General features: G+C 40.5%; 1 protein-coding gene across 1 annotated transcript in view; it reads right to left on the bottom strand.

The window, feature by feature from the left end:
* The window catches only part of LOC114650257 (uncharacterized), a 113,860-nt gene extending 101,401 nt beyond the window's left edge, over positions 1 to 12,459 (bottom strand). Inside the window, exons 1-2 of the mRNA XM_028799782.2 lie at positions 12,163 to 12,459; positions 250 to 384 (exon numbers count right to left, since the gene is read on the bottom strand). Coding sequence (XP_028655615.2) covers positions 250 to 384; positions 12,163 to 12,438 — 411 coding nt within the window. The 5' untranslated portion in view covers positions 12,439 to 12,459. The remainder of the gene's footprint in view (positions 1 to 249; positions 385 to 12,162) is intronic.
* Between the last annotated feature and the right edge of the window lie 601 nt (positions 12,460 to 13,060).

Below are 13,060 nucleotides of genomic sequence, written 5' to 3'. Positions count from 1 at the left end.
TTTGGCCACACAGGCTTCCTTCTTTGTACACGTTACCTTCATCCTAGTGAAATTCATTCAAAGCCTGTGGCCTAATAACTCACAGTCTCATCATACTGTACCAGTAAATTTCCTTCATACGAGAGAGTGACCCATGCAAAGGATGGCTGTGTCACACAGAAAAGATAGCTATCAATGAAGAGTGGTCTTCAAATACAGTCTAAAATGACTGGATTGCGCCTCATGCCTTTATTCTAAGGCTTGTCTTACCTTGGCCACTTCCCATTTTTCCTTAGCCCAACAATAAGGGGTGCAATTATTCCAATAGATTCTGCCTTTGTTGTTGTTGTGATGTGACAAAATTTCTCTGATCCAGTTATTGCAGACTGGGCATAGATTTGGAACCTGCAAAGAATAAGACAAATTAGTAAGTGCTAACATGAAATATTAAGCAACATTTAGATGTAGCATTTTGTCTGCAGTAAAAGTCAGTGGTGCAGACCTCTACCAGAGTTTGTGCCAAATTAATAATAAGCTCCCCTTAGTAAATTAACTTATCATTACAATGTTTATAACAACCGTCAGCTTTGTCTACTTATGGCATTTTTTTTCCAATTCTGTGTCATACACTTAATTTAATTTCTTATCTAGAGAAATATTGCTTCTTGTAGTATTTCAAAGTGTCTTTGAGTCTGGTGCTGCCAGCCTGATTTCGTCTGAGGGGGGTTAGCTTTTTTGGCTCTGCGGTGGTCACTATGTACACTTGGGGCATGTATACACGTGTGTGTTTAGTGATAGGGCTTGCCTTTATTAAAATGATTTTTTTTTGTTGTTCTTTCATTTTCTAAGTCGTGTTTCTAAGTCCAGATTGAGTGTTACCCCTTTGAGGCACTGCAGCACATACCAGCAAAGAGGTACAAAAAGTCCAATTCATTCACAAGACATTAAGCTTCATCTTGATTTTCACCCATCACTGAGAAGCGTCAAGCTAAATTTAAAAACACACCAAGGAGGCCTACGTGTGCTCCTTCCCCTATGTGAAAAGAAGTCAGCAGTATGAGCCTCCTGTTTCAAAGAAGCATAGAATCCCGGTGTGGAACGAGCAAGTATGCGAATAGAAAAGCATTTTTTTCAACAGTTTGCCGGCCTTGCACTGAACATTTGAAGATTACAACACTCTAAACGAGAATAGGCCCAACAAAGCTCGCCAGTCCTATCCACTTAATTCTTCTAAAAAACAACAAGTCAAGTTTTCAAATTTCCTAAAGTCTTACTGTCTACCACACTATTTGGTAGCTTATTATTAAGTGTCTATGGTTCTCTGTGTAAAGAAAAACTTCCTAATGTTTGTACGAAATTTACCCTTAACAAGTTTCCAACTGTGTCCCCGTGTTCTTGATGAACTCATTTTAAAATAACAGTCTCGACCCACTGTACTAATTCCCTTCATAATTTGAAACACTTCAGTCATGTCACCTCTTAATCTTCTTTTGCTTAAACTGTATAGGCTCAGCTCTTTTAATCTTTCCTCATAATTCAACCCCTGTAGCCCTGGAATCAGCCTAGTTGCTCTTCTCTGGACCTTTTCTAGTGCTGCTATGTCCTTTTTGTAGCCTGGAGGCCCAAACTGCACACAGTACTCCAGATGAGGCCTCACCAGTGTGTTATAAAGCTGGAGCGTAACCTCACAGTAGTTTGTGCTCTCAGTGGATGCATAGTGTGCAGTTCAAGTCGTGCAGTGTATAGTCTGTATGTTCTTTCTGTGTTATTGTGACTTGTCCTTTTTCAACTTAAAGCCATTTGATTCTTATCTCGAGGTGTCGCTGTTTCAATTTAGGCAGTTCATGGCTGATTTTCCTGAGCAAAATTTAAGTCTATATGGCTTTGTTTTGTCAGATGATAAGATCATAAGAAATTTGACAAATGAGAGGAGGCCATTCAGTCAATCAAGCTTGTCTGTTTAGCTAAAAGCTAAGCTGTCCCAGTATCTCATCTAGATACTTCTTAAAGGCTGTTGAGGTTTCTGCTTAGACTACAAGTCTCAGTAGTTTGTTCAAAATTCCCAGAACTATTTGAGTAAAGAAGTGCTTCCTGGCTTCAGTTCTAAATGCACTTCTCCATAATTTCAACTGGTGTCCTGAAGTATGTGATTCAGTGTTTAGATCTAATTTATCACTGCCTTTGAGAATTTTGAAGTTCTGGATTAGGTCCCCATCGAGTCTCCTCTGCTTGAGACTAACTCACCCAGTCTTTCAGAGTATGACTTGTCCTTTAGTCCTGGGATGAACTTGGTTGCTCAAGTGCTGATATCTCTTTCTTGTAGTGTGGTGACCAGAACTGCACACAATACTCCAGATGCAGAATCACAAGTGTATTACATCATCTAAGCATAACATCTCTTGATTTATAATAAACAATTTTTAAGATATAACCTAGTCGACTGCACCTTCAATTTCGTTGTTCCTTTGTAAAAGTGACAATGACAATAAAGATCTATCTATCTATCTATCTATCTATCTATCTATCTATCTATCTATCTATCTATCTATCTATCTATCTATCTATCTATCATTTTATATGCATTTATAACAGCCTCTGCACAGTGCTTAGATGACAAAAATGTCTGAATATTAGAACAATCTAGACGAGAACAGGCCATTCAGCCATTCGCCAGTCCTATCCACTTAATACTTCTAAAAAAACATCAAGTCTAGTTTTGAAAGTTCCTAAAGTCCTACTGCTTACCACACTACTTGGTAGCTTATTCCACGTGTCAGTGATTCTCTGTGTGAAGAAAAACTTCCTAATGTTTGTATAAAGTTTATTCTTGACAAGTTTCCAACTGTGTCCCCGTGTTCTTGATGACCTCTTTTTAAAATAACAGTCTTGATCCACTGTACTAATTCCCTTCATAATTTTAAACACTTCAGTCATGTCTCCTCTTAATCTCCTTTTATTTAATCTGAAAAGGCTCAGCTGTTTTAATCTTTCCTCAAAATTCATCCCCTGCAGTCCTGGAATCAGCCTTGTGGCTCTTCTCTGGTGTTTTTCTAGTTCTTCTATCAACATAAATTCCTTAACCCTTTTCAGATGTCACTTCCTTTAGGACAGTGAGCTCCCATCCTCTATTTATACCTGAAGCTCCTTTTGCCTGCGTCCAGCACTTTGCACTTTTGTACATTAAACTGCATCACCCAGTAATGAAGCTTGTCAGAAGTCATCTCAGTGATCGGATACCATTTCGAGGCACACCAGGCAGCACCTTCCAATTGTTTGATTTTTGTTTGTGATGTGATAGGTGTGAAGTCTGCACACATCTAGGAAAATTCTGGGATGGCACTACTGGACTTTCTATGGCAAAACTGACACTGTTTTAGGTGATTAGAAGTTGTCCTGTTGATGTAGTCTATCTTTGTAGTTCTCTAGAACCCAGTTTTTACTGCTGTTATATACCTATTGTACAATATATACAGAATAGCTTTCAGATAACAGTGCATTTTATGTAATTAAATTTTTTAATAAAAAATGTGCATCTTCAAAAAAATCAAAAGGAAAAATTCAAAATGAATAATGTGGATTAAAAAATAAAAATGTACCCCACTATTTAATTGACTAAAATGGTAGATTTGTAGAATAAGAGGGTAAAGTGAGTCCACCCTAGGATTGATTGGGACTTTGGCATGTACACTTTGAGGATGTTTAAGATTGGTAAACTGCTATAAAAAAAAAAGGTAATGCAACAACTGCATCTCCGGATGGTTTAACCAAAAATACAATTCTTTCAGGCAAGTGAAATAAAGAAATGTGTAGACGTGTAAGTGATGACAGCAGATTGTTTACATTGGGCATTGAATTTTGATTCCGTGTTTGGAATTACATCGTGACAGCGCAACGTATACCTGGCCGTGAGTGAATATCATTTCTTTCTCTCTACAAGAAATGTGTCTAACAATAGCATTCACACAAATGAGAAATGACTTCTCTCGCGGGATTTCACTTTCACCAAACAACAAATCTTTTAATTCTCGTACATACGCCTCTTCATTTGGAAGAAACACTACTTTTTTTCCCCTGATGGCAACATGAATTTGACGATCTACAAGTCTCCGACTTAAAGTTTAAATCCAAACAATATATTCGATCTCTTTTCGCTGTTCCGTTATTTCACCGAGTAATAATTTCCATTTGTTTGCGCTAATGCGATCTTTACTATTATTTTTTTGAGACTTTTGAATTTTCGTACTTCCATTATCTCTAACCTGCTCTGCATGTGTATTGCGCCAATGTTTTTGAATTCTTTACGACGTTCTACTTTGTCATCTACTCTTTGCCTTTTATTTCCGGCCCTGGGCGTGGTTAGATTTCTTGGCACAAAGACTCGTCTCGAGAGACATGAAAGTATCTCTCTGAAAAAGTCACGCATCATCTCTTTCCAACCTTCCAAGATGTTTTTTTATAATAGAGAGAAAGCCGCATTAGACTAACGCATTAAAGTCTAAAGTCACTAACATGAATACACTAAAAAAGTATTGATAAAAGGACTGCTTTTCAAAAGATGCAAATAAATTGTCACTATTTAAATATCTAAAAGCCCCAATGCCAAAAACACTCCACATGTTTGACATTGACTTCTTTAGTATTTAATGGTCTTGTACGGGTTACGTTGACAGTAACGCAAGTGTCTTTGAGTGTCTCCTACTCTTATATCATATTCTAACACAGGGGTAGGCAACGTCGGTCCTGGAGTGCCACAGTATGTGCAGGTTTTCATTCCAACCCAATTGCTTAATTAGAAACCAATCATTGCCAATCTCAGACCTTATTTAAATTTTATGGCTTGTTAGTCTGTGCAATGTAAGGCTTTTATATCGTAGATTTTTTTCCTTTCCAAGGATATCATCCAAATGATTTGAAGCCTAAAACAGATCATTTTCAGTCTGTCACATTTTTCTATTAAGTGTTTTATTAAATCAAACCGTGCATGATGAACACACACAGATGTAATTGGAAAAAAGCTAGCTGGAGAACTGCTGGCCGCTTTGTCTTTTACATCTTATTGCTAATAAGGAGCAATTAAAACACTGAATGCAGCAGTTTAAGATTGAAATAAGCAATTAAGGTTGGAGAACCTTAACAAGCGAGACCACTAAAATGAAGCATTAAAATGTCACTTAAGCAATATGTGCTTCATCAGCAATAATTGAGTTCTCGTTAAGGAACTGGGTTGGAACAAAAACCTGCACATACTGTGGCACTCCAGGACCGACGTTGCCTACCCCTGTTCTAACATATTGTTGAACCATCACATTTCTGCCTTGTTCCCAGTAATAAATAAAAGGACAGGCAGTGAGCAAAGCATACAGGGAGGAAATAGTGGAATATTACCTCTCCATGCATTACCAAATAGATGCAAATTAATTTCATTCTGGTTTTTTCCATTATCTCATAATAAATACGGTATATTCACAAATCAATAATAGGAATTGAAATGCCCTATCCTCTCAACTTTAAATCTCCAAAGAGCTCATTTTTTAATCCATGACAATTTTGTACTCCAAATAAAAGCAGTCATAATTGCATCCAGTTTTTTAAATAAGGATTATTAATATACTAGCTGTTCTTGCCAGGTTTGCCCAGTAGAGGGATAGAATATACGTTACATGTACAAAGTAAATGAAAAGCACATCTGACACTTATGACCACCTTATTGCTGCAGAAAGACATGTATTTTTATTATTATTTAGCCTCTAGAGCTTCTGAGCTTGTTAAGCCCTTGTGAAATTTTACTGTAGAATTAAGTGTAAACCCTAGACAAATCACAGTAATTCTGCAGCAAAGAACAATTTGTAGTTCATTAATGATACTGAAGTTTTATAGAGTGATCGATCGCTGAGAGACAAATGAGGCTTGAGCGGCACACACTCCCTCTTCCTCCCTGAGCAGCACCCCCCGTAGACCACCATGAAGTACCCAGCCCCTCTCACTCCTGCCGTCTCAGAAGACTTTTGTTACTCCAACTCCAGCACAAATCTCACCACAAATGGGACTTTGTGTTTTTCTTAGACAAGAACTGAATAGTACCATTTTTGTTTATCATAAAATAAGCATTCAGAAAAGACAGAATGGTTTTTTGCTACAATTAATGGGTAAAGAGTTGTTGAGTGATAAACGTAAAAATCTTCTTCTTTTTCAACAGGCTTAAATATTTCAAAATTCTCAGTGACTATTGTGGCCTACATAAACATCCAAAATTGGAGCTGTTTTTAAATGCATTCATTACTAGCTCTTCTGAAGTAAAAAATATATAAATATTATTTTGTGTTCTAGAGATATTTAGGTTCAAAGGCACAGAGGTCCATGAACAATGGCTTCTTTTAGTGAGATTGATATTAACATGTATTTTATATTTATAAAATTTCATTAGGCTGTGTTGAAAGGTAGATTATACATTATTGTATAAAGTTTTATAGAACATGTGCAGTGTTTTCTTGCCCGATGCCCCAACAAACAGACAGAAATGTAATTTTATATATGTGTACAGAAATATATATATATATATATATATATATATATATATATATATATATATATATATATATATATATACTAGTCATTTAGCCCGTTACAATAATGGGCGCTAGAACAGTAGATCATAAACATTAGTAGGAACAGTCTATATTAAATGGCAAGGGACTTTGACCTCATTCTTTTTGTTGGTTGTATTTTTCTTTCTTTCGGCCTTTTTTTGTTGATGTTTACTTGCTGAGCTGACCGTTCTTCGTGGGCTGCCGCCGTGTATTGTGTGTCTTTATTTTTCTGTGACAGTAATACTGTCTTGTACGGCTCTATTCAATAAGGGCACGTAGATAATTTAGTTCAAATGGCTCTGGAATATGTGAAGAGCAACAGGTGCAGATCTTTATTTACGCGCGCCTTTATTCGCTGCGCCCAATTGAGGTCGTCCTTTTGAGGCTCGCCTTTTTGTGCGCGCCCTTATTGAAGGATACCGTCTGGTACGTCCGCTGGCTTGTACGTCCGTAATATACCTTTAATTTTCTCTGGCGGTAATACAGGCGTGCGCGTCGGTAATATGTCTTTAATGTCCTCTGACAGTAACACTGGCTTGTATGTGGCTGTAATATGCGTCACTGTATTGTGTACCTTTCATTTCCTCTCGCAGTAATACTGGTTTGTATTTCCGTAAAACGCCTCTAACTTTCTCTGACAGTAATATCGCGCATAGCACAGTGCCCCGCGCATGCGCACTTCACCAGAAGACATCCACACACGGACACCTGGACGCACCTAGGGATTTTACATATATAGTTATACTGTATAAGACAAACAGATTTTACACAAACACAGTGTCATTCCTTGCAAGCAATGTCCATAAGGCACACTACTTTCAGTTAAATAAAACCTACGTAGACAAAGACAGGTCAGTGCTCATGAGATTCTGCTAATATGAAAAGATATCAGTACTAGAAAACATGCGGACCTCCCAAGACTAAGGCTCCAGACCCTGCAGTTTGTGAGTGCCAGCAGGTTGCCACACTGTATATGTGTGATGACAGAGCTGTCACTTTTCTTCTTATTCTGTCACATAACAGGATTCTGCAATTTGCTTCACGCTAAGCAGATGGTGCTGCTCTTTTTTTTCTCTCTGTCATGTCACCTTCTCCATCAGTTTCCCTATGTTGCCGCAAGCCACATTTTTTTGTGTCACCAGCAGCCCCAGTGGCTCACAAATAATTGTGTGACAGACAGACACAACCCTTACCATTCTATCTATGCAGATTGATACAGATGAACAAAGATGACATCACTAAAATCTTTCAAAACCTGGGGATCAAAAGGAATATTGTGCTATAAAAATTAAAACCTGCCAAATGCCTAAGGAGAAAAAGATGGTTTTATTTCTGAGAAGAGTTTTTTATATATAGTATACAGTGCATCAGGAAAGTATTCACAGTGCATCACTTTTTCCACATTTTGTTATGTTACAGCCTTATTCCAAAATGGATTAAATTCATTTTTTTCCTCAGAATTCTACACACAACACCCCATAATGACAACATGAAAAAAGTTTACTTGAGGTTTTTGCAAATTTATTAAAAATAAAAAAACTGAGAAATCACATGGACATAAGTATTCACAGCCTTTGCTCAATACTTTGTTGATGCACCTTTGGCAGCAATTACAGCCTCAAGTCTTTTTGAATATGATGCCACAAGCTTGGCACACCTATCCTTGGCAAGTTTCGCCCATTCCTCTTTGCAGCACCTCTCAAGCTCCATCAGGTTGGATGGGACGCGTCGGTGCACAGCCATTTTAAGATCTCTCCAGAGATGTTCAATCGGATTCAAGTCTGGGCTCTGGTTGGGCCACTCAAGGACATTCACAGAGTTGTCCTGAAGCCACTCCTTTGATATCTTGGCTGTGCGCTTAGGGTCGTTGTCCTGCTGAAAGATGAACCGTCTCCCCAGTCTGAGGTCAAGAGTGCTCTGGAGCAGGTTTTCATCCAGGATGTCTCTGTACATTGCTGCAGTCATCTTTCCCTTTATCCTGACTAGTCTCCCAGTCCCTGCCGCTGAAAAACATCCCCAAAGTATGATGCTGCCACCACCATGCTTCACTGTAGGGATGGTATTGGCCTGGTGATGAGCAGTGCCTGGTTTCCTCCAAACGTGACGCCTGGCATTCACACCAAAGAGCTCAATCTTTGTCTCATCAGACCAGAGAATTTTTTTTCTCATGGTCTGAGAGTCCTTCAGGTGCCTTTTGGCAAACTCCAGGCGGGCTGCCACGTGCCTTTTACTAAGGAGTGGCTTCCGTCTGGCCACTCTACCATACAGGCCTGATTGGTGGATTGTTGCAGAGATGGTTGTCCTTCTGGAAGGTTCTCCTCTCTCCACAGAGGACCTCTGGAGCTCTGACAGAGTGACCATCAGGTTCTTGGTCACCTCCCTGACTAAGGCCCTTCTCCCCCGATCGCTCAGTTTAGATGGCCGGCCAGCTCTAGGAAGAGTCCTGGTGGTTTCGAACTTCTTCCACTTACGGATGATGGAGGCCACTGTGCTCATTGGGACCTTCAAAGCAGCAGAAATTTTTCTGTAACCTTCCCCAGATTTGTGCCTCGAGACAATCCTGTCTCGGAGGTCTACAGACAATTCTTTTGACTTCATGCTTGATTTGTGCTCTGACATGAACTGTCAACTGTAGGACCTTATATAGACAGGTGTGTGCCTTTCCAAATCCTGTCCAATCAACTGAATTTATCACAGGTGGACTCCAATGAAGCTGCAGAAACATCTCAAGGATGATCAGGGGAAACAGGATGCACCTGAGCTCAATTTTGAGCTTCATGGCAAAGGCTGTGAATACTTATGTACATGTGCTTTCTCAATTTTTTTATTTTTAATAAATTTGCAAAAATCTCAAGTAAACTTTTATCATGTTGTCATTATGGGGTGTTGTGTGTAGAATTCTGAGGAAAAAAATGAATTTAATCCATTTTGGAATAAGGCTGTAACATAACAAAATGTGATGCGCTGTGAATACTTTCCGGATGCACTGTATATAAAATCATTTCCCATTGTACATCAGGGTTCAGGATCATAGTAATTATGTGAATATTATAATGCCCCTGAAACTATGCCCAAATGTACTTTAATTACAAATTAAAGGTTACAAGAAAAAAATGCATCAGAGATGTACAGAGTAAAGAGGAAAGGAGACAGGACTGTTCCTTGTGGTGCTACAGTGCTGCTCACGTCAAAATCAGCCTCACAAAAGGTGGTCTGCCTGACAGATAGTCCATTATCCAGGACACCACAGGAACATCCACCTGCATATCTCTGATCTCTGGCTGGATGGTACTGAAGGCGCTTAAGAAATAAAAAAAAAACAATCCTCACAGTGCTGCAAGCTTTGTCCAGGTGAGAATAAGCAGAGTGGAGAAGATAGATAATTGCATCCTCCACTCCAATCTTTGTCCAATTGGCAAACTGCAGGGGGTCCAGGTGGTTACCTACCACAAAAGGACTCATAAACTCCAGGACCAGGCTCTTAAAGTTCTTCATGATGAGAGATGTCAGTGGCACTGGTCTGTAGTCATTAGTTGAAGGGGCACCTGCCTTTTTTGGACAGGAACAATGCAGGAGGTTTTCCGCAGCAGCTGCACTTTCTGGAGTCTTAGGGACATTCTGAACAGGTGACAGAGGACACCACAGAGTTGGTCAGCACAGGCCTTAAGAACTTGAGGACCGAGTCCATCTGGTCCTGCAGCTTCTCCTGTGTGTATGTTCCTCAGTTGTCTCCCTACTTGGTGATCAGTTATGGACAGCCCATACTGATGTTCAGAGGCGGACTCTTCACTGGCCATTCCAGTTATCATGGTAGGTGTTGTTGATGTAGTAGGGATGGTGTGGGAAGACTGGTCACTGGAAGAAGGTGGCAGTGAGAGGGAAAATCTATTCAAATATTGTTTCAGGGCATTAGCTTTGTCCACATCCCCTTCTAGCACCTAAACCCTAGATTGAATGATTCCCATACTTACTGTATACCCAGTGCATTCCAGACAAAGAACATGCCTGTCTCCTTTTCTCTTTACGCTGTAGGCTACATCTCCAGCTCTAAATAAAACACCAGGTCATGTTGATAACGGGGAAGTGACAGAGTATAAGGGTAAGGTAGAGAACTGCTTTTGGTCCAAAGTGAATTGTCTGCACCTTAACATCAGCAAAGCCAAAGAACTGGTTAATGACTTTTACTGCACCAATAGAGCCTCTGTGTCTGGTTACTATTAAGGCAGTGGATGTAGAGTACTTGGTGGTTCACATCAGTGACGGGCTGGACTGGTGATGTAACACAGAAGGACTATATAAGAAAAGCCAGAGCAGGCTCTTTTCCCTCCTTTAATGTGGGAAGTGATATCCTTCACATCTTCTATCACTCTGTGTTGGCCAGTGTGATTTTCTACGCTAAGGTATGCTGGGCTGGTAATATCACTTCAAGAGAGGTCCACCGAATCAACAAGCTAATTAAAAAGGCAAGTTCAGTTATAGCATGTACTCTGGACCCCCTGGGGGTTGTAGTGAAGGCAGGACCATCTTAACATATGGGCACTGGCTGGGGAGCATAGGGGCCCACAATGTTTCTGATGCCTATGTACAGATGTCCCAGAGCTGTTAAGACAGCCCTGAGCAAACGAGAGAATTAAAACAAAACTCAGTGTCATTATGAACATTGCTGCACATTCTCTCTCTGACACATTAATACTGATGACTTTTAGCCAATGGATCATTCAGCAGAAGTGTATCAAGAAAAGCTACTGGGGCTCCTTTATACCAACAGCAATACATCTGCATATTGACTCACTTTGACTGTGACATCCAAGTCAGAAGATTTCTTTCCTTTAAGTCATTTTGGTGTGTGTTCAGACCATAGAGTGTTTGTATGTATATGTTTATTTAACTATTTATGTATGAATTTAATTAAAGAACATCTGTAACAAGCCCAATATAGTACTATGTATCCATCTATCTGACTATCTCCCTATTTAGCTTAAGAATATATTTAGTGTAGTCGATCTGATCAGTGACGAAATAGGCAGGTCAGAGGCATTTTGTGCTGGACTTCTAACAAAACCTGCAACACCATTAACAACCTGCACCATATATCCTAGAGATCTTACTCAAAGTGAAGGAGTGAGAGGAGCTACATTCAAGCTCGTATGGTAAATTGGACCGGTACAGAAAGTGAAGAAGCAGTGTGGATCATGGAGAATGCGATTTCCGTGAGGTGCCCTGCTGAAGTAAAAATCATATATACAGTATATTTATTTCAGAATCCACGCTTCTTTTACATCGTCCTTTTTAGGACCAGCGGTACCGAACGTCAATAACCACATGTCAACAGCATATCTTTCCTCCGCTACCGTAGCCGGGCTGGTATAATAAAGAAGTGGTTAGGTGGGGTAGTGTATGTGGTGCCGCCGGTGACTGGGTAAAGCAATACAGCCCAAAAATGGCCCGTATAGCTTGGTATTAGTAAGCATGTATATCAGCTTGGTTTCTAAAATGAGAAATACACAAAGACAACTGACCGCGAGATGTCAGAGAGCAAACCCTCCGCGTGTTCCCAGTCCATCACTTCCGATCTCTTCCACTCCAATCCACCAACCTTAATGAACTGGTTGCCTCTGGAGTTGATCTGGCAGTTGTTCTGGCAGGACTGTGCTGATAGCGCAGAAAGCAGCTTGTCGTGGAATATGCCCGTCTCCGTCTCCAAAAACTGCGACAAGCCGCCTCTCAGCAGCTGCAAGCACAGAGTCGTTTTCAGCCAGTTCTTGTACTCCGCGTCCTGAAAGCGGCTGCGGCTGGCTGTCCAATCTGCCATGACGGAGCTAGACAGCGGCGGACATCGAGTGCCTCCTCCACTTAGGTTTCGTTTCCGCATCGTCCCACCCTAGCCTGTTGTCAGCGTTGCTGGAAAGCATACGTAGGATCAGCGAGAAGCAGAGGGCGACAGCGGGCACCAAAAGGCAAACTTCCACACAGACTGTTTGTAAAGAATCCATCCATCCATCCATTATCCAACCCGCTATATCCTAATAACAAGGTCACGGGGGTCTGCTGGAGCCAATCCCAGCCAACACAGGACGCAAGGCAGGAAGCCCACCGCAGGTTTGTAAAGAATCTCGCTTTCAAAACACAAGCCAACCATTTCTGTCGGCGAGACTGAGCCTATGACTGGTCCGTCAGTCTGTCTTTTATAACGATAGGTGTTTTGTTCTGTAGCCATCCAGCAATAACATTGAAATCTCGAAGCCCATCCTGTTGCAGACTTACACAACGGTAATTTGGGATCACATACACTAACTAGGGAAGCAGGAGGAAAGCCACATAGTGCCGCGTCATGAGGGAGCCATGAAAGAACAGGGTTCAAAACCACAACATTGGATCCGTAGGCAGCAGCACAATGCCCTGCGCCACCCAGCTGTGGAAAACTACATTTCTCAGCATTCTTCTGTCCATTATGACAAACCAAATCCCTGTGGTAAATATTAGCATGTGAGGGG

The sequence above is a fragment of the Erpetoichthys calabaricus genome, chromosome 4 (assembly GCF_900747795.2).
Source record: "Erpetoichthys calabaricus chromosome 4, fErpCal1.3, whole genome shotgun sequence".
Classification (NCBI taxonomy): Eukaryota; Metazoa; Chordata; class Cladistia; order Polypteriformes; family Polypteridae; genus Erpetoichthys; species Erpetoichthys calabaricus.
Note: the sequence above shows the minus strand (reverse complement) of the source record. Positions and strands in the feature narration are given on the sequence as shown.